This window comes from Hirsutella rhossiliensis (genome assembly GCF_020360975.1).
Source record: "Hirsutella rhossiliensis strain HR02 chromosome Unknown scaffold00008, whole genome shotgun sequence".
Classification (NCBI taxonomy): Eukaryota; Fungi; Ascomycota; class Sordariomycetes; order Hypocreales; family Ophiocordycipitaceae; genus Hirsutella; species Hirsutella rhossiliensis.
This window is the reverse complement of record NW_025408674.1, coordinates 1368513-1388379: the sequence shown is the minus strand read 5'-3', so window position 1 is coordinate 1388379 and position 19867 is coordinate 1368513. Positions and strand designations below refer to the sequence as shown.

Here is a 19867-nt window from a genome sequence, read left to right as displayed (position 1 = left end):
CGTGCGGGCAGCTTGGCTGCGTCTCACCTGTCCTTTCTTGCACCCAAGGAACCCTCGTGAGCGCCCTCCCTCTCAATCGCCGGCCAGAGCCGCATAGCCGCCTCCCTCGTCCGCCGATTGTCGACGTCGCCCGCTCCGGCCACCGACTAGCGGAGCTCCGCCGCACCCGACCATCGCCTTCTTCCCGAGACCTTTGCTCCCGATTTTGTCGTCTGCTCAATTTCCCATTGCAGGGATAGCTCTTGACCAATCTTTACCTTTCTCTATTGTATTTTGCTTCTTTCGTTTTCTGCTCGTGTCTCGGATGTTCTGCAGCTTCTCCACGCGATCGGATCCGGCACCCTACAATAACTGGCCGTCCTGCACCCTCGTCGTGCCTGTCGCCGCCAATCCGACCCTGCATGTCTCCAAACTGCGTCGCGTTCGCCTCGACATCGATTGGCGGGCCCGTCAAGAGATAGCCACCCATTGCCTGTCAACTCTCTCATACCGAGCCCCGGCCCACGAAACCGCCCATAACAGCCTCGACTACGCCGCGCCGACTGCACGACACATCGCTACGGCAAAGACGGGACGGAGCAATTGGAACCTTGATCGAAATCCATATAATTACGCGCAAAGGCAACAGATAGAACAACCAAAATTGGCTTCGCGAGCCTTCTCTCGTGGCCTGTCAAGATGGCTTGGTCCCATCTCGATATCACCAAGCCGCACTTGGTCTACATCATCCTCGGCGGCTTCACTTCCCTCTTTATGCTCTGCTCCTCCTTCATCAAGGAGCGCATGTACATTGGGGAAGCTACCGTCGCCACCCTCTGCGGTGTCATCTTCGGGCCCCATGCCGCCAATCTCATCAACCCCAACGAATGGGGCAGCGTCGACATCGTCACCCTCGAGTTTTCCCGCATCGTCCTCGTCGTCCAGTGCTTCGCCATCGGCGTCGAGTTGCCAAAGTTTTATATGGAGAAGCATTGGCGCTCCGTCGTCTTCCTCCTCGTCCCCGTCATGGTCGCCGGCTGGCTCCTCGTCAGCCTCTTCATCTGGTGGATGATCACGCCCCTAGACTGGCTCGAGTCTCTCGTCATCTCGGCCTGCGTCACCGCAACCGACCCTGTCCTTGCATCCTCCGTCGTCGGCAAGGGCAAGTTCGCAAAGCGCGTCCCCAAACACTTGCGTGACCTGCTCTCCGCCGAGTCGGGCTGCAACGACGGCATGGCCTTTCCCTTCATCTACCTTTCCCTCTACCTCATCCAGTACCACCGAGATGCCCGCGAGGTCACCTTCCACTTCGTTGTCTACGTCATCCTCTATGAGTGCATTTTTGGTGCCATCTACGGATTCATCCTCGGCTACATTGCCCGCCACGGCATCAAGTACGCCGAAAAGCACGACCTCGTCGACCGCGAGAGCTTCCTCGTCTTCTACTTCGTCGTCGCCCTCTTCTGTGCTGGCTCTGGTAGCATTCTCGGCCTCGACGACCTGCTCGTCGGCTTCTCGTGCGGTGTCGGCTTCTCTAACGACGGCTGGTTTGGCGAGAAGACGGAGGAATCGCACGTGTCCAACGTCATCGACTTGCTTCTCAACCTGGCCTACTTTGTCTACTTTGGCACCATCATTCCCTGGGAGCAGTACAACAACAACGTCTTTGGCATGCAGGCCTGGCGGCTCGTCGTCATCGCCGTCTTTGTCCTCCTCTTCCGGCGCATACCCATCATGATGGCCCTCAAACCCTTCATACCGGACGTTAAAAATTGGAGAGAAGCCCTGTTTGCTGGTCACTTTGGCCCCATCGGCGTCGGCGCAATCTTTGTCGCCATCCTCGCCAGGGCCGAGCTCGAGCACCAAGAGCCAGTGCCGCTGGCCCAATTGCCACCCGAGAGCGCGGAGAATTATAAGCTCATCTACCTCGTCTGGCCCATCGTCACCTTTCTCGTCATCTCGTCCATTCTCATACACGGCTCCTCCATTGCCGTCTTCACTCTCGGCAAGCGCATCAACACCTTGACCTTGACCATGTCGTACACGGCGGCTCCCGACGAGGGGCCTTCGTGGATGAACAGGTTGCCGAGAATCTCGTCCCAGTCTCGATCCCAGGCTAGGATGTCCGAGGCTTCCTTTGACGAGCGCAAGGAGCCCGAGTTTCCGCCCGGCACCCTGGCTCCCCCCATGGGCTTCCTGCGACGGCAAAAGGACGACGACGGGCACAAGCGCTCAGGCAGTGTGGCCTCTTCCCTGGTCTCGAGGAGGCGGAAGAACAAGAAGTGGGACGACGGGATAGGCCCTGGCGGTCCCGTCTCCCAATCCGCCATCTTTCCCAACCGTCCGGCTCCCGTCAGCACAAACTCGGAAAAAGACGCCTCGCCTCTTGGGCATGAAACCACCGACTCGACCACTCTATCCGACGATAGCCCCAAGTACAAGGACCCGGAAAAGGCTGAGGAAGCGGCAAAGGCCGAGGAAGCCGGTCAAGATGTTGCCCAGCATCGGCGAGAGTCAGCTGCCCCGCCTCCGCGCGTTGAAGTGTATGATGAAGGCGATCACATCGTCTTCGAGAATGAGGACGGAGAGGTGCTGGATGTCCAGCGAACCCCCCAGCGGAGCAACGAGGAGCTCCCGCGTCCCAACCTCGCGCCCAAGGCCAGCTCAAGTAGCGACCATTTCAGCTGGTCACTGGGTGGCTTCAAGCGTAAGATGAGCGAGGTGTATAGCTCCGAGGTGGAGAAGCGAAAGGAAAAGGGCAAGAGCCACAGGCGGCACGAGCCGGCGCGGGCTTATCAATTTGGCAACACGGTAAGCGCTCCCTCTTCCCTCGCCCAGCCTGCAGTGGCAGAGCGTTTATGGCTGACTGTGTGTCATTCGCAGATCATCGTCGAAGATGGGGACGGAGAGGTCGTCAAGACGTACCAGCTGCCATCGCAAAAGGGTGAGACCTCAGAGGGCAGCGACTTGATAGGGTCAGGCCTAAAGTACCTCGGCCTCGGCGCGAGGGTCCGGCATCCTGGAAAGTCCCGGCCAGGTGGGGGGAACGCAGAAGCAACGGCCGAAGAGGGCGAGGCCGGCGCGGCGTCCTCTAACACGCCAGCAACCAAGTCATCAGGGTGGTCTGGTTTTGGCAGAGGGGCCGGCGCCGGACAGGCGAGGAGGAAGAGCGTCGGCCAAGAGGACGACGACAAGAACATCAGATTCACCATTGGCGGTGTGGGGCAGCGCATGACCAAGGATGACTTCATCCGAGAAGTACAACAGCTCGACGCGCGGACGCGCAAGGAGGTGGTGGATCACTCGTCAGCTTCTTCGGCCATCAAGAAGTTGGCGCAGGAAGGGCCGCCGTCTGCGAGGATGGCCGGCGGGCAACCCATTCCGGGCATTGTCGAAAGAGGCAGTGACAACAGCATGAGAGAGAGCAGCCGCATCGGTCGCGGCCGCTCCAAGTCGATTTCGCCGGGCCACCAAGCATCCGCCTCGTCGAGCGAATCGCCCAAGGGCCACCACACCCGGTCTCCGGAACTGGATCAGACGGAGACGCCGGTTGAACGCAAGCGCCGCCTGGCCGTGCTGGCGAATCAGGGCGAGGAAGACGACGCCGACGACGACGAGTACGGGGGCGAGACGCCCGCGGAGCGGCGAAGGCGGCACGCAGCTCTGGGCATGGCGGGCGACAGCGACAGCGAGGATGAGGGCACAGAGCGAGTCCCGCCAGCGCGCAGAGGTATTAGGTTCGCCGAGCCGCAGCGGGGCGCAAAGAAAGATTAGGGGGCGACAAAGTGCGACGCGACTGCGATATGTTTGATGCCATTTACGACCGAAGGGATGAGGAAGAATGCCGTTTTGATGTCCACAGAACTAAAGAAGTGGCTGAGACGAGAGGGGAGACTGGTGGGCTTATGACGTTTGATACCCGCGCGGCAAGCGCGTGTGCATAGAGCGACATTGCACATATTGTAGATTAGCATACAAGATCCATCGGATAAGAATGCATCAAGCACATCAAGCGACGAATCTAGATGTCCACGTCCCTTTTGCTTCAACACTTGTGGCTTTACTGGGCTTGCAAGAGGGAAGAGTGGCGATGATGGCAAGGCAACCATCACGTGACGACTTGAATCGAAACTCGATGCCTCTGGCTTTCAGCCCCCCGGATCTGACAAGGCTCTCTTTTGCTTTTTCCTCTTGCTGTTTTGGAAGACTTAGCACAAGCCAGCCCCTCTTGGGCATACATCTGCCGCGCAACGCACAAGGAAGGCATGCTGCGCGGACGGCGATCGTGGACGCGCACTTGGTTCACCACGTTAAGCTCGGCATCAACACACATCATCGCATCCAACCCCGTCCTCACCACACCGCTCCCTCGCGAGCTGACCGTCATGGCCGCCGCCAACAGCCAACAAGACTCGCCGCTGTCCATCACGTCCAACGTCGTGGGCATCCTGACCTTTGTCGTGGCCATGGCCGCGGCCGCCTACGCGCGCGTCGCGTACCTGCGCAACAGCGACGACGAGTACTTTCGCGTCAAGGCGTCGCTGTCGTGGTACAAGACAGAGTCGGCGTGGCTTGCCGACCTGGTGGCGGCCCTCGACACGCAGCACCACCACAGCCATGACGGTTTCGGGGACACGCCACCGCCGCCGCCGCCGCCGATGCGGGTCCGCGGCAAGGAGCACCAAATGTACGCTTTTGTCATGGACGACCTGCTCAACCTGGAGCAGCGGCTGCTGGACCTGGTGACCGAGGTCGAGGCACGGGCGTCGGTGGGCCGCGTCGACGAAGCCGGCTTCGCGCTCGTGCCGCGGAGCTGGCAGGGCGGGAGGCCCTCGGTTGCCATGGCGTGGCTGCCTGTGAGGACCAAGGCGCTTGAGCTGGTGCGGCAGAGGGAGGCGTTGACAGCCAGGGTGCAGTTTCTGCACATGAGCATGATTTCGTCGCGGCTGCGGGACCTGGAGGCCAAGGCGCAATGGGGCGGTGAATCGGCAAGCGAGAGGGGCTCGTCATCAAAGGCGCATGGAGTCGTGGACAGCCAGAGGGACGAGATTCGCCGGCTCGAGGTGCTGGTGCAGCGGATGGCAGCTCAAGAAGCGACGGGCTGCGAAAGCTACGACAGGCTCAATGGTGATCCGGCGGAGAGATTTGTGGTGGAGAAGGCCTGAGCAACTTTCACGTGGGTCGACGTTTTTGGGGCGACTTGACTGTTCTCATTTGATCTCGTAGCCTCCCTGCCGCAGGAAGAGGCCGGCCAAGACGAGGCTGAGCACGGCCGCGGGCAGGTCGAGCTCGACGACGGCCCAGAGCCAGAGGCATCCCAGTGGCGGGGCCTGCTTCATGGTGGCGAGGTAGCCGTACGTGTTGGAGACGTAGATGAGGTGGCAGCCCGAGGCGACGCTCATGGCGAAGAAGATGGCCTGTCGCAGCGGGCGCTGATGGCGGAGGGGAATGAGGGGGACGAGGACGGGGCTCGAGTCGTGAGGGTGAAGGAAGTAGAAGAGGAAGAGGAAGACTGGGGGGGAGGTGGCCGTCAGCATATATATATCCTGTTCCATCATTGACAACAAGCAGTGTGTCTTACTCGTCCACGCCGTGGCCGTCCTCGCCAACAGCGCGGGCCAGACGATCTCAGTGCCGTACTGATGGTGCACGAGGACGTCAAACGTAAAGTGCAGCATGGCCAGGGTGGCGGTCCAGAGGGCAGCCTCGAGAAGCCGCTCGGCGCCGGGGGAGACGATGGCGGCGGCGGCGGCGTCGTCATTTTTCTGCCTCTCGCGCACGGCGGCCTGCTGGAAGAGGTGGCGCTCCTCGGCGAGATCGAAGAGCGTCTTTTCCGTGGGTGCGGAGCGGTCGGGCATGCGCAGCTTGATGGAGCCGGCGGGCGTCTTTTCCTTGCGCGGGCGGGCCATGGCGGCTGTCTGCCTGAGGGGGGTTTTGTGAGGGAGATGAAGGTATCAAGGGGAGAAGACGATGGCGCTGAGCTAGCCCCAGCATGTAGAGGTACTGTACAACTTGTACCGAGCACGTACCTCACTGTATCGCGAGGTAAGTTACCTCTCCGGCGGACACGACCTCAATCCATTGCGCCTCATTTTCCGGCTTCTCATCAGCATGCCTCCCTCTCGAACCTGGACGAGACACCCGTTGACAACGACGCCAGAAATTAACTACAAGGTGGCGACCAGTGGGGGGAGCAGTCGCGGGCAAATTGGAGAAAGCTCGGACATCGCAGGGGGTTCTCGCGCGCGCAAGGTGGCATCTTCCGCCAACCAGGACCACACCGACGAGAGAGCGCGAGAGTTGCTCTTCTCTCCTCATACATGCTTGCTTGCTTGCGTTCACCCAGACCTTATCGAATCTGATCTGCACACAGGAAAGGGCGCGCGCATCGTTGGTTGAGCAACGGCCAGCCAGCCAGCAATGGACCGCACCCTGGGCATCGTGGCCACGCTGGTGGTGGTGGTGCCCTTGTTGTACGTCTACACGGCCAGCGTCGTGCAGGCGCGCTTCCCGGCCCTGAGGAACAAGCGCATCTGCCTGCTGATTGCCCACCCAGACGACGAGGCCATGTTCTTTGCGCCCACCCTGCTGGCCCTCACCCGGCCCGAGACGGGCAATCACGTCAAGATCTTGTGTCTGAGCACAGGTACGGCCCATCTTCTAGCACCATGAAGAGGAGGAGAAGGAGGCGGAGGAGGAGTGGCCGTGGGCAGCTGGGGGGTCGTTAACGGAGCAGTCTGGGCTAATGGGCAACCCTCTCTCGCGTCCCCTCCTTTCGCGATACAACAGGTAACGCGGACGGGCTCGGCGAGACGAGAAAAAAGGAGCTCATCAAGAGCGGCATGCAATTGGGCCTCAGAGACCCAGACGACGTCTTTGTCGTGGACAATCCGTGGGCGCCTCCTCCTCTCCGACTTTGACCACAAGCTGACGACGGCCGCCCTCCCCCCTCAGCACCGACTTCCCCGACTCCATGACCAGGACGTGGGACCGCGACGCCATCTCCAACCTCCTCTGCAGCGCCTTCGCCCCGCAGCTCCCCCGCCAGCGCGCCGACGACTCGGCCCGCCCCACGGCCAACATCGACATCCTCATCACCTTTGACGCCCACGGCGTCTCGGCGCACCCCAACCACATCTCCCTCTACCACGGCGCCCGCGCCTTTGCCGCCGCCCTTGTCCGCGGCAAGGCCGGCTGGGCCAGCCCCGTCGACCTGTACACGCTCACCACGGTCGGCCTCGCGCGCAAGTATGCCTCGGCCGCCGACGTCTTCGCCACCCTCGCCGCCTGGGCCCTCGCCGTCCGCCACGACGACCGCGCGCATCCGGGCGGCCTGCTCTTCATGAGCCAGCTCGTCGGCGAGGGCGGGCTCGGCGCCGCGCGCAGGGCCATGACCGACGCCCACAGGAGCCAGATGGTCTGGTTCCGCCACTTGTACATCGTCTTTAGCAGGTACATGATCATCAACGACCTGCGCCTCGAGAAGATCAAGGCGCGGTGACTGGCCGCGGGCATAGGCATGGCTGCCCGGCGCGGTGGGATGGCGAACGGGGGGTGTGACATCCGAGAAGCAGGCGTGGCGAGGCCCGGTCTGGACGGCCGTGACGACCGAGCGGAAGCGGCGTCATCTATCGATTTAGAACCGGGAAGCAGACGCCGAGATGTGTTGGCGCATTTCCTATCCCTGATGCATTTGCGCCCGCCCCAACATCCACTTGTGTCGGAACTCGTTCCAACCAGCCCGGACGGCCTCCTGGGCGAAGAGAACCCAAGCCGAGACGTGAAGCGCACGGCTTCGAGGTCCTGTCTCTTTTCTTACACTTGTGACGCGGATCCTGGAGTGCGGCTGGTGTATGGAGCTCGGCTTCCCGTCAGCTCTAGGCCTACTATGCGCAAACTCTGCGTGTTGAATACTACCCGTTAAAATCCCCGTGTCGCTAGGATGTGTAGAAAAAAGTAGCCACGGAGTGTACTAGATATCTACCTCCATTCTCCCACATACATGAATCAGCCCCATCCATCCACGCCTCACCTGCCTCTCAGCGACTCACATGCCATGTTGGAACGCAATTGAAATCATCGATATAGAACCGCCAAACTCCAAAACGCTCATCTCGAGCAGCTCCGCTCTTGACCGGGCCAGATCTGCAGTACGTAAATGCTTTCATCATGTCACTGGACTCTGTGCGCCCGCCAGTCTCACCAGCCGCCGCTATGCCGGGCAGGTAGCTGGCTCTGGCCCGTCCTCGGGGGCAGCGCCGGAGAGGGTCCGCCCGCGCCGGGGGCTGACGGGACGCCGTACTCCCGGCGCAGCCGCTCCGTCTCGCGCTCCACCTCGGCCTCGCGCCGGCGACGCTCCTTGTCCTCGTCCTCAAGCATCTTCTTGATGCGCTTCTGCTCCTCGGCGTCACGCTTCTCGCGCTCCCGCGCCTTGCGGTTCTCCTGGGCGACCATGGCCTGCAGCCGCTTGGTCTCGGCCTCGATCTCGGCGTGCTGGCGCGCGTCTCGGCCCGCGGGCGGTGATGCCGGGGGGGGGATGCCCAGGGCGCCGGATGCGTATACGGGCTGCGAGGAGGTGGTGGCCTGCGGCGGGGGCCGGGAGCCCGAGCCTTTCCGCTGTCCGTTGACCTGGGTCAGGCCAGAGGCGCCGGCCACGTTGAAGGCATCTTGGCGCGGTGCGAGGTATAGATCCCTGATCACGACGGAGCCGAGGATGAGGGACAGCTCAAGGCCCTTGAGGTCCTCGATGTCGACGCGCGCCATGTTGGGCTCGTAAATGGTCACGAGGCCTTCGTTCTTGGCGGCGCGGAACATGGCAACGGTGATGTCGGGCTCCTTGCTCTTCTTGCCGCCGACGCTCCTGCCCGACATGTAGCACGTCATATCCTTGCTCAGCCTGCCGTCGCGCTTCCAGCGAAAGACGACTTTGGGCGCGAGGGCGGCAAGCTGGGCGCCGGCGCTGTCCTGGTCGATGCGGCTGGCGCTGGGCATCCTGAAGCTGCGCTCGGGCACCTCAAACTCCCAGGCCTCGGACTTGTTCCAGCTGCCCGGGCGGTGCTTGACGGTGACGGCCATGTCCGGGTCGTAGAGCGAGACGGCAAACGAGTCCGGGGTGACGGGGGCGGGCGAGGGGGAGGCGGAGGAAGAGGAGGCGCGCACCTCTGCGGCCGAGAGGGTCGGATGCGTCCACTCGGGCCTCACGGCCACCTCTGCGTAGACGAGCGAGGGCAGCTGGGCGTCGAGCAGGCCGAGGGCAAACTGGTTCCGGGACGAGGGCGGCGACGGGCGCTTGAGCAGGTATGTAGCGGCGGGCTCGGAGCCGTTGTGGGCATAGTAAACGAGGGTTTGGAGGGGGTCGTCGGGGCAGGGCTGGAGGCGAAAGGTCGGGAGGTTGTCGTCGAGCATCGTGGGCGGCCGCCGAGAGTCGACGGGTGTGTCGTCGGTCCAACCGCAGTGCAGTCGTCGCAGGTGGAGAGGCGGAGGAGAGATGTTTGCGGGCTGAGCCGTCGGCGTCTCGTAGGTAGGGAGGGACAGACGTTGGAACAAGATGCGTGAGTGGACTCTCACTTGCAACGTTCCAGAGGGGGCACCCTTAAGTTACCTAGTAACCGGTGATAGGGGACCGCAGCATTCTGTATCCAGCGAGAGCGAGCAAAGTACCGGGTACTCCCTTGAGCGCGCCAGAATTGCGCGGCCGCCGTTCGAGTCGAGTGCGTCACGGCCCCTGGACGAGGCTGAGCCACGGTACGGTCACTCGCAGCACCACCTGCTGGACTGTGCACTCTACTTTTGCCTAGCAAAAATGACGTGTGTCACGAGACTAGCAGGAGATATAATAAGCACTAATGTTACTCTTACTCGGGGGTGCCCTTATTTTAGCTAAGTAGTATTTAATATAATAGTTATAAGCTTAGGAGGGAAGGCGCTAAGCTAAGCCTTATATAACTTTTAGAAAACTATATATATATATATATATATTGGTAGGTCTTAATGCATGCATATATAGATAATAGAGGTAACTAGTGTGTTATAATCGTCTATAATCTTCTAGGAAGGGAGGAGGCCACGAAGCTAGCTATATAGCCTCAGCTATCCTCAGCCGTATACGTGATAGCGCACGTGAGCTAGCTAGATAAGTATAATAGGTTACTATAATTCCTATACTAGTAACTTTTCTTTTATAGTTGCAGCTACTATAACGAACGAGGTAAGAAGACCTAGTTAGGTAGGTTATAATAACGAACTTTGCAAACCGGAAGGACCTAGTTAAATAGGTCGGTTATAATAACTAAAAAGGGGAAATAGAGCCCTTTAACTATAGGAACAATTTAATCGTAAGCTACTTAATAGATTAGGGGCGCGAGATATATCCTTCTATTTAAATTATTAGACTATTAGTATTAATAAAGCGTTCGAGGGCTTAGTTTAGTAATGCCTTCGTTATAGTATTAGCTAGGTTATCTATACCGTTAATCTAACGAATCTCCGTAATCTCCCGTTACTCGTATAACTAATAAAGGGCTATAATATCGATTATTAATCGTTTCTCCTTTATCGTGCCTAGTTTAATAAGGCATTTATAAAGGGAATATAAGTCCGTATAAACGATAAGAGGGATAGAAGGAAATCTAAGGCGGTCTATAATTATCTTTAAAGTTATTATAAGCGATATTCCGATATCGAATCTATTAACTATCCTATAGATCTCTAAGGTAAGAACGCTACGGGTAATACGTTTATACTTAGTCGAACTTTAATATACGATATTACCTTCGATCTTAAACTATTTATCTCTACTATTAGTCTCGTTAATAAGCGTAATAACGAATCCTAGCTAGGAGGATAGGTCCTTATTATTCGTAAAAGATCCGTCGGTAAAAATAATAAGCTTTACGGTAGCTAGATTAATTAGCTTATATATAAGGCCTCGTTATTAGTAATCTATTTACTATTATAAGCGCTTATTTAAGATAGTATAATCCTTATCGTTAGGGGCTTAGATTTAAGCTATAACTAAGATATTAAATAAAGCTTTAGGTTAATAGATTAAAGCAATATATAATCCTTAGGCTCTTTCCTAGACGTAGCGTTAGTATCGATTAAATGCTTTTAGGTTAATAGTAATAATCTTAGCTACTTATCCCTTCCGCTAAAGTAATAGGGATCCTATGTCTAGTAAGGTTAGTTTTATACTATTAAAATTAACTATTATTCCTAAGGTTATTAACGTCTTTAGCTTTACTCGAAATTATATATCCTTAAGCTTTTCTTCTTTATAGGTAGAAAAGCTATTAGTTCTAAGTATAAGGGTATTATTAGTCTATATTCTAATAATACTAAACGTGTCGCGGTTAGTATTTATAATTAAAAGGTAGGAGTCGTATATTAATATAGATATATTAAGGTTTTAGATATAATATTACTAATATATATAAAACTAATAGACTCTAGCTTTTATAATACTATATAGGGGCTTTATAATATAAATAATCGTTCCTTTAGGGTATTTACCTTATAGTTTAGTAGGCAAATAGGTTAGAATAGTCTAGAATAACTCGGTATAGGATTATAGATATGCCTAGGTAATATCGCGGAGTAAGAGGGTTAAGTTATTACTTTAAATAAGTCTAAGGGCGATAGCTAGAATAAGGCTTTAACTAATACGTTAAATTATCGGGGATTATATTAGTAAAGTAGTCTTCTTAAAGTCGCTATATCCTTAAATAATAAGTCTCGATTTTTCGTATAGCTTAGTATCTTTACCCTTAACTTTACGAACTATTCGGGAGTAAAAGATATAAAGGTTACCGTGAATTATTTAATCGTATCGTTTAAAGCTAAATATACCTTGTCCGATAAGGTTAGTTATCTCTATATTATCGGATTCTTCGAATAGGGCGCCGGGGGCAGTAATAATGCCTTCGTCCCTATAAGGAACGGTGTTCCTACTATAAATAAAGTAGCTATAATATACTCTCCCGATTATATAAGCTAATAAGTAGTATATTAATTATAGATAAAATCTTATCCTATAGAGTAAGAATCGCTCGTTATTTTATATATTATTATATATTAAACGGGTTGCCGGTTATCGTATAATCGGGAATCGAAGGAATAGAGCTAGCTTAAAATACTAGCTAAGACCTCTTAAGAATACCGGTACGACTAACCTCCTTTAAACATAAATATTAGTAGAACTAAGATACTTCTAGATTTACTCGAGGTATTACGGAACTCCCTAGTCTTAGGGCTATACGGCAGCTTAAATCTAGTCCTAAAAGGTTCTTTTATTTAGCTATAATTATCTATATAAGATAGTATATCCGCTAGTAGATAGATAGAGAATTATTAACTTTAATACCTCTTCTATATATTAATATACTACTAATAAATTCCGTTAAAAATCCTACCTTATACTCCTTCTTCCCCTTTATTATATAGTCTTACGTAATTCCTTAATTTCCTAAAATTCCGCTTTTACTTATATACCTTAAGAGGTTATAAGCCTAGCTTACTCCTTTTAAGCCGGGAAATTAACTACTTATACCTTTAAAATTCCTCGTTAAAATATTCAATTAAAATTCCTTTCGAAATTCCCTCTAACTTCTTTTACCTTCCTATGCTCTTAAACTCCCGTCTAGACTTCTTAATCCCTATAAACGAAATAATACTAAATTTATATAAAATAAGTAAATAGAAAGAATACGAATTTACTAGACTTAAGGGAAATTTAAATTATACCTTATAGACTACGAGGATAGAAGCTATCCTTATAAAAGAAAAGCTTATTACTGCTTTAAAGTAAGTAAATTATATATAGACTATAGAGGCTTTATTTATAATATTCCTTTAAGTTAAAGATAGTCCCTTAATATAAATTTAGTATCTAAAAAATGCTAAAAAAGCGTAGGATGAGCTTAAAAAGCTATATAATCCGTCGAACTTTTCGTCGAATTATCTACTTATTAAGCAGCTCTTTAATCTTAGTCCCTCGGACTTTAATTTAGAGAAATACCTTTATAAGGTAAAGGAAATCTATAAGGATTTAAAATCCTATAATATAGAAATTCTAGAAGTTATTCTTATAGTATAGATTCTTAATTGCCTTAATAAGGAATTTAAAAGCTATATTATAAATATTATATAGAGCCTTAGGTATAATTCTATAGCGTTTACCCTCGAAACCCTTATAGCTAGTCTTTTAGACGAAGCTAGAAGAATAAAAGATATAGACGAATCTTTAAAGAAAGCCTTCTTAATATAAAGGAAGCCTTAGAAATCCTATAGAAATTCTATAGATACTCCTTATTATAAGGAATATAAAAAACCAGGGCATTTTATAGTAAATTGCTATAAATTATACCTAAATAAGACTCCTACTTATTAGGTTTTAAATAAAGGAAAAAAGAATAATAAGACTTAAATTTCTAAGAAGAGAAAATCTTCTTTTTTATCTTCTTTTTTTAGAAAGAAATCCCCTTTTAGTAGTATTTCTACTACTAATAAAAGAAGGAAGGCTTAAATTATAGAGCTAAAGTCCGATTTAGACGATAGTAATAAGGTCTTAAATATAGCTTTATAAGAAAATATAGACCTAGATATTAACCTTATAGACCTTTCTAGGGCTCCGACCCCTATATAAACGTCTAAGAATTTAGAGGTAATTTTAACCTCTAAAAATACCCCTATAGTAGAAGCTAATAAAGACTTTTTTTTAGGACCTCTAGAAGCCTCGATTCCTAGAATAAAGGAATTAGTTTTAAAGGTAAGAAAAAAAGGATTTCTTAGTTATAAGAATAAAAGGATCTTTAATTTTATTTATAATACTAGAGCTACTAAGTATATAGTATCGAATAAAAATTTCCTTATTAACTATTATAAGGGAATATATATTACGGTACGATTAGTTAGGTAGTAGAGATAGCTAGAGGTACTACGCTATATATATTATATTCTCCTTATTATAAGACTAAAGCTTACGAGAAGAGGGATTTCTCCTCTTTAGTTAGAGTAGCGAGTAGTCTATAATATATAAGCGGGGTAGGCACGATTCCCTACCGATACCCTACCGATATATTAGTACTATATACCTAAGTGCTTTATTAGCCTATACCTCCTAGTAGCGCTCTTATAATTATCTCCCCTCCTATATAAACGTCTCGGCTATATCTTTAATATATATTACTTTCGCTACGCTATATATATTTAGTTAGGAAGAGAGGTAGTTTCGGTTATATATCGCGCGTATACGCTCGTATAAGTATACGTTAGTCTATGCTCTATAACGTTAATAGTTATTATACTAGCGGTTACTACTAAGTAACCGTTACGGTATCGCTTATATATCGGCCGCGTAACTATAATATAAAGAGTATATATATATATCTCCTACTTTTTTTATTTTCTTTTTTTCTTTAACTCTTCCGCTTACGATTACTATAGAGTTTTATGCCTTTTTTTATTAATCCCTTATACCTTTTTATATTACTTTTTATCGACGATTTATTAATAATAATGCCTTCTACGCTAAAGAAGATAAAGAACTATAACGCCGATTTCCTACGCTATATATAGGAGTAGGTAGCGGCGGGTTCGCCCTTAAAACGTAAGCGATCGGCCTAGAAGTCTTATAGTAACGCTAGTTCCCCCTTAGCGAAGAAAGCTAAGAAAGGCATAGGGGAATCCTAGTCTTAGGAGACTTCTAGTCCGGGACCTAATATTAGCGAGGGTCGTGCCCCCGTTACCCCGCTAAGTGCCCTAACTCCGACCGCCGATAAGCCTACCTCTATAGGCCTAGAAACTTATAAGTCTATTACCCCCGTTAGCGATACTAATACTAGCGAGGAGATCGTGCCTAGGCGCTCCTAGGTAAGTACCGATAACCCGGCTACTCTATCTTAATAGGGCGGCTCTAGCTAATAGGAGATTATTGCCTAGGCCGCTCCTTAGAATAAGTAGGCTAATATTAACGATAAGGCCTAGCCGAACGAGGGCTAAGATAATAATAACGGTAATAATAGAGACGGCCGCGATCCGACTCTTCTTACCAACGAACCCGAGAACGGTAGCGCCGGAGACGAGGGCACCTAGGCGGTAGTATAAAGCGGTCGCGCTCCTATAAAGAAGCGTACCCGATCTAAGGCTAAAGCCCGCCCGGTTAGGGCCTATAGGGTTATCCCTCGTAAGCTCTAGTATATATATTATTTTAGGACGGTCGTTAAGGAGTATAGTATAACCGAGCCTAAGCCTATTAAGGTGCTCTTAATTAGCTATATTTTCTTAGGGGTTTCCTTAACGCGCTATAAGTAGTGCTATAGATATACCGCGACCTATAACTAAGTAAGTTTCCCCTTAACTTTAAATATTATAATTAATAAGCTAATCTTTCTTAAGGCCGCTACTCTTATATCTAGTAACTAGGCCGATATAGTCGCTATCGTTAAGCACCTACGCGAGCTTAATAAGCTAAAGACTAGTAACGAGGATACTAAGGACAATAGCTTAAACGTAGGCGTGCTCGTTTTTAAGGAGGCTAATCGGCGCCGTCTCGCTATTATAATATAGTATTTAGCTAAGGCTTTTAACGCTACTAAGACGGCTTATCGTAAGTCCTTTAGGACTATAAGTATATAGAAGTTTACTATTATAAGTTTTATCTAACCTTTTTATTAGCAACCGCCTAACGATATACTAGGTCGAGTATACCGACTACTATACGCTAATTAATAAGCGCCGCGAGCTTATTATTCGCCTTAACCCCGCGCCCCTATTTAATATCGCCTATATAAGCCTAGAGTACTAAGCCTAGGAATCCTAGTTAAAACTCCGCCTTATCGACGGCGATATAAGCTATACTTCGTAGTAATATACCTTACTATTTACTAAGGCCGAGGTAAGTACCGTGCTAATAGAGATAGGTCTTAACGCGGAGGATAAGGAAGGAGTAAAGGATAGGGTAATTCCGGTATTTCTAAAGGTATTTAGTATAGTAAAGGGGGCGCCTTAGTTAGTTCCCGCTATACCGGTAAAAAAGAAAGGTAGTCGGAAGTAATAAATAGGTCTTATCTTTCTTTTATTTAGCTATAACTATCCTTCTCTCTTTTATCGTTAGGGCCTTAGTAGAGTTATAGTTTAGTTTTATTTTCCTTAATAATATTTAATAGGTAATATAAATAGTTTTCCTTATTCTCCTATTTTACTATTTTATATATAGTTATAGGACGTTTAAGCGTATTAATATATTAATAAGTTAGTAGCGATTTAGTAGGGATTCGTTATTAATTTAGTAGCGTCTCTTTACGCTAATAGGTTTCCCTACCTTACTTAGTCTTACGCCTCTTTTTCCTAGTTAAGCGAGTAGTATATTCTTTAATAAGGTCTTAGCTATTCGCTATATCTTTAGCCTCGACCTATTAGTTATACTTAGCTAGCTATCCTTTCTATTTAATAAGGAAAAAGGTATCGCCCTTAAATCTCTTTTAGTCTTTAATCTCTTAGACTTCCTATTCGCTTTCGTTATCCTTTAAGTTTAGTATCGGTAGAGTTTCGCTATCTTTATAGGTGCCTTTACGCTCCTTCTATAGCTTTAAAAGACTAATATAGAAAACGTTATAGAGGCGTAAGTACTTCTTAGGGAGTATAAGATAATATACTTACTTTCTAATAGCTTATAGGACCCGAAATAGTTTAATATACTTAGGTAAGAGTTTTCTTTTTTCGTCCTTAAAGCGTAAGTTCTTTATCGATAATACTATAAGGTCTCTTACTTTTAATATAAGCGGTTAATACCTTAAATCGTAGTATTTCGCTTACGATTTAATAGCCTTTCCTTAGTATTTCTTAAGCCTCTTTCGTAGCTCCTATAGCTTAGTAACTCTTACTCTTACTTTAGGTACCCCCCTTTAAATAATATCGTCCTTAGTATTAATATAGAAGTTTAGTTAGTAACCTATTAACGCTTTATTAAGTAATAACCTAGTTATCGCGTTCTTTATATTATTATATATAAATTAAGTAATATATAGGAGTAACGCTTAGTTAGTTTATTCTAAGTTAGTAAAGTATCTTAAGTAGTACTATATAGCTTAGTTTATTCGTTCCGTTTGCCCGTTAGTTTACGGGTAAAATACCGTCGATAGCCTATATTTTACTTATAAGATAAAATAGAGATCTAACTAGAACTTACTTATAAATAGGGACCCTCTATCTAAGATAATACCTTTTAGAGGTCTATATACTAATTTAATTTAGTAATAGAATAATTCTACTAGCTCTAGGGCTATTATTATCTTAGAGATAGGAAAGAAGAGGCAATACTTAGTATATCGGTTTACGATTACTAAGATCGTATTAACGTCTCGTCTATTATACTATACTTTAGGCAGACCTATAGTAAAGTCTATTAATAATTCTTCCTATAGTCGTATAGGATATAGTAACGATTATATAGTACTATAAGGGCGATGCCTCTTAGATACTATACCTTAATATACTAGGTATAACTAGACGTATTTATTTACGTCTTTCGTTATTCTATCCTAGTAGAAGTTCCTCGCTAGTAGTTCGCTAGTACGTTAGGAGCTAAAGTATCCTATTAACGGATCGTTATAGAAGAGCTATATTAGCTCTTACCGTAAAGCTACCTCTAAAGGCACTACGATATAACCCTTCTATAGTAGTAGTCTATCTAGGCGTATTAACTAAAAACCCTTCCCTTTTAAGAAGTCTTTAGTCTCCTTTAGCCTACTAATCGCTATATTAACCGACTAAGTGCGTTTTAGTAACTCTAGTAATAGTTCTAGAACTTCTACTATATAAACCTTTATATAGTAGGCGCTTCAGCGGTCTTCCTTAAGAGTAACTATTTATAACTAGCTCTCTCTTTAGCTTAATTAGCTAATTATTTAGGTCTTATACCCGAATTATTATAGTTTCGCTATAGATAAGCTTATATATTTTCCTTATATATAAGCACTTTACTATACTTATATTAACTTAAGGTTAAGTATCTCTTTACCTATAAAAACGCCTTATTATTTCTCTATATAGATATAGTATTAATAATAGCTAGCTTCGCTTATAGCTCTAGTAATAGTTCTATAGATAGGGGCTTCTCGCTCTTATATCTAGGCATTCTTAATAGCGCGTCCGCTAGGTTAAATTTACCTATACGATACTTAATCGTAAAGTTAAATAGTACTAAATATATATACTATCTTACTTACCTTTTATTTAAGGAGGTTTAGTATATAAACGTCTAAAGGTTATAATAGTCCGATAATACCTTTACTTTATACGCTACCCCTTTAATATAATATTGCTAGTATTTAAATAACTTAACGATAGTAAAGAGTTCTTAGTCTAGAATACTATAATTAAGTTCGGCTCTAGTAAACTTCCTTAACTAAAATACGATCGGATAGTAACGCCCTTTATTATTAGGTTAAGAGATAATCCCTACTATCGCGAATTATAATATATCTATTTCGATATAAATATATCTTTCTAGATCGTAATATTAAAGGAGTAGGGCTCCTTAAAAAGTATCCTTAAGAGCCTAAAACGCTGCCCTTTTAGTAAGGTTTAGCTCTATACTCCCTAGCTTCTTCCTATTCTTACTCCCCTTTAGTAATACTATTAAGGGCGCTATAACTCCTAAGTGCCTATATATAAATCGTTAGTAAAAATTATAAAACTTAAGGAAAACCTAAATATTATAGTAGGTTATAGGTTTAGGCTATTAGGCTATTACCTTTACCTATTAAGGGTCTATTAATACCCTATTAATAGATAATATAAACCTAAGGAACTTAACTAACTATTAATAGAAGATATACTTTAATAGTTTTATATAGAGCTCTATAGCCCTTAGCCTTTCTATTACTTATCCTAAGTATTTAGTATATTCTTCTCTCGTTTTAGAGTATATAAGGATATCGTTAAGGTAGACTATATAGATTATATCTACGAGCCCCTTAAGCGCTTAATAGATATAGCTTTAAAACGTAGCTAGTATATTAGTAAGTCTAAAAGGTATTACTAGGTATTTAAAATATCTATAATATATTTAAAAAGCGGTCTTTTATTTATCTCCTTCTTAAATTCGAATACGTTAATACGTATTCCGTATATTAATCTTAGAAAAATACTTAGCTCCTTAATAGTAGTTAATAATCTCCGAAATAAGGGGTAAAGGGTACTAATTCTTTTACGTAACCTAGTTAAGTCCTTAGTAGTCTATATATAGCTATAAGGTATTATCCTTTTTTAGAATAAAAAAGATAGGCGCCCTAGCTAGGCTCTTTAACTCCTAGATTATTTTCCTTTTTATTACGTCTTAGATCTAGTCGCGTAATACTTAGAGTTCCCTTTATAATAAAGGGTAAATCGGTCTATAAAGAGGTTCTATATTAAGGATTAAATTAATTAAGTAATCCGTTCTCTTTCTAGCTAATAATAAATCGGATTTATTAGCTAAGAAAGTATCTTTAAACTAGTAGATAGTTAGTAGGATTTCGGCCTATTCTTCCTATAGAATCCCTTTATCTTTATCTTTATTTAGTAGTAGGATTAGCTTAGGATTAAGCGCTATTATATATACCCTTACTTTATTCCTATATTCCTAAAGGAATCTATAGGGATTTTATAGGGTTTCGCTACTTAGTTAATACTTAAACTACTACTATCGTTTCTATAGGATAATATAGATACGTTTATCCTTTAAGGTAGTAACTAATAAAAGGATTAATACCTAATCGTTTAGCGTTAACTTATTAGTATTAATATAGAAATAAGTAATTATTTTTTTAGTGCCCCTTATATCTATTATTTAGAGCGGTACTAACTATACTTTATACTCCTTTACCTTACTATTATTAAGCCTTAATAA

General features: G+C 46.9%; 5 protein-coding genes across 5 annotated transcripts; 3 read left to right on the top strand and 2 right to left on the bottom strand.

Annotated features, from left to right (window-relative positions):
- Positions 1 to 678: 678 nt before the first annotated feature.
- On the top strand, positions 679 to 3753 carry HRG_07456 (sodium/hydrogen exchanger family domain-containing protein; the record flags this gene model as incomplete). Its single annotated transcript, XM_044865927.1, has 4 exons — positions 679 to 2790; positions 2863 to 2923; positions 3017 to 3596; positions 3663 to 3753. 4 exons carry the CDS (start codon positions 679 to 681, stop codon positions 3751 to 3753), a joined length of 2844 nt encoding a protein of 947 aa, XP_044718891.1.
- Positions 3754 to 4364: 611 nt separating this feature from the next.
- HRG_07455 (uncharacterized protein) lies at positions 4365 to 5144 on the top strand (the record flags this gene model as incomplete). The annotated part of the gene is made up of 1 exon (XM_044865926.1): positions 4365 to 5144. One exon carries the CDS (start codon positions 4365 to 4367, stop codon positions 5142 to 5144), a length of 780 nt encoding a protein of 259 aa, XP_044718890.1.
- A 45-nt stretch (positions 5145 to 5189) lies between these two features.
- On the bottom strand, positions 5190 to 5888 carry HRG_07454 (deacetylase-like protein; the record flags this gene model as incomplete). The annotated part of the gene is made up of 2 exons (XM_044865925.1): positions 5190 to 5491; positions 5561 to 5888. 2 exons carry the CDS (start codon positions 5886 to 5888, stop codon positions 5190 to 5192), a joined length of 630 nt encoding a protein of 209 aa, XP_044718889.1.
- Positions 5889 to 6399: 511 nt separating this feature from the next.
- Positions 6400 to 7480, top strand: HRG_07453 (glcNAc-PI de-N-acetylase domain-containing protein; the record flags this gene model as incomplete). The annotated part of the gene is made up of 4 exons (XM_044865924.1): positions 6400 to 6625; positions 6769 to 6871; positions 6934 to 7329; positions 7387 to 7480. The coding sequence occupies 4 exons, from the start codon at positions 6400 to 6402 to the stop codon at positions 7478 to 7480; spliced, it is 819 nt and encodes a 272-aa protein (XP_044718888.1).
- Positions 7481 to 8178: 698 nt separating this feature from the next.
- HRG_07452 (uncharacterized protein) lies at positions 8179 to 9384 on the bottom strand (the record flags this gene model as incomplete). The annotated part of the gene is made up of 1 exon (XM_044865923.1): positions 8179 to 9384. One exon carries the CDS (start codon positions 9382 to 9384, stop codon positions 8179 to 8181), a length of 1206 nt encoding a protein of 401 aa, XP_044718887.1.
- Positions 9385 to 19867: the final 10483 nt, after the last annotated feature.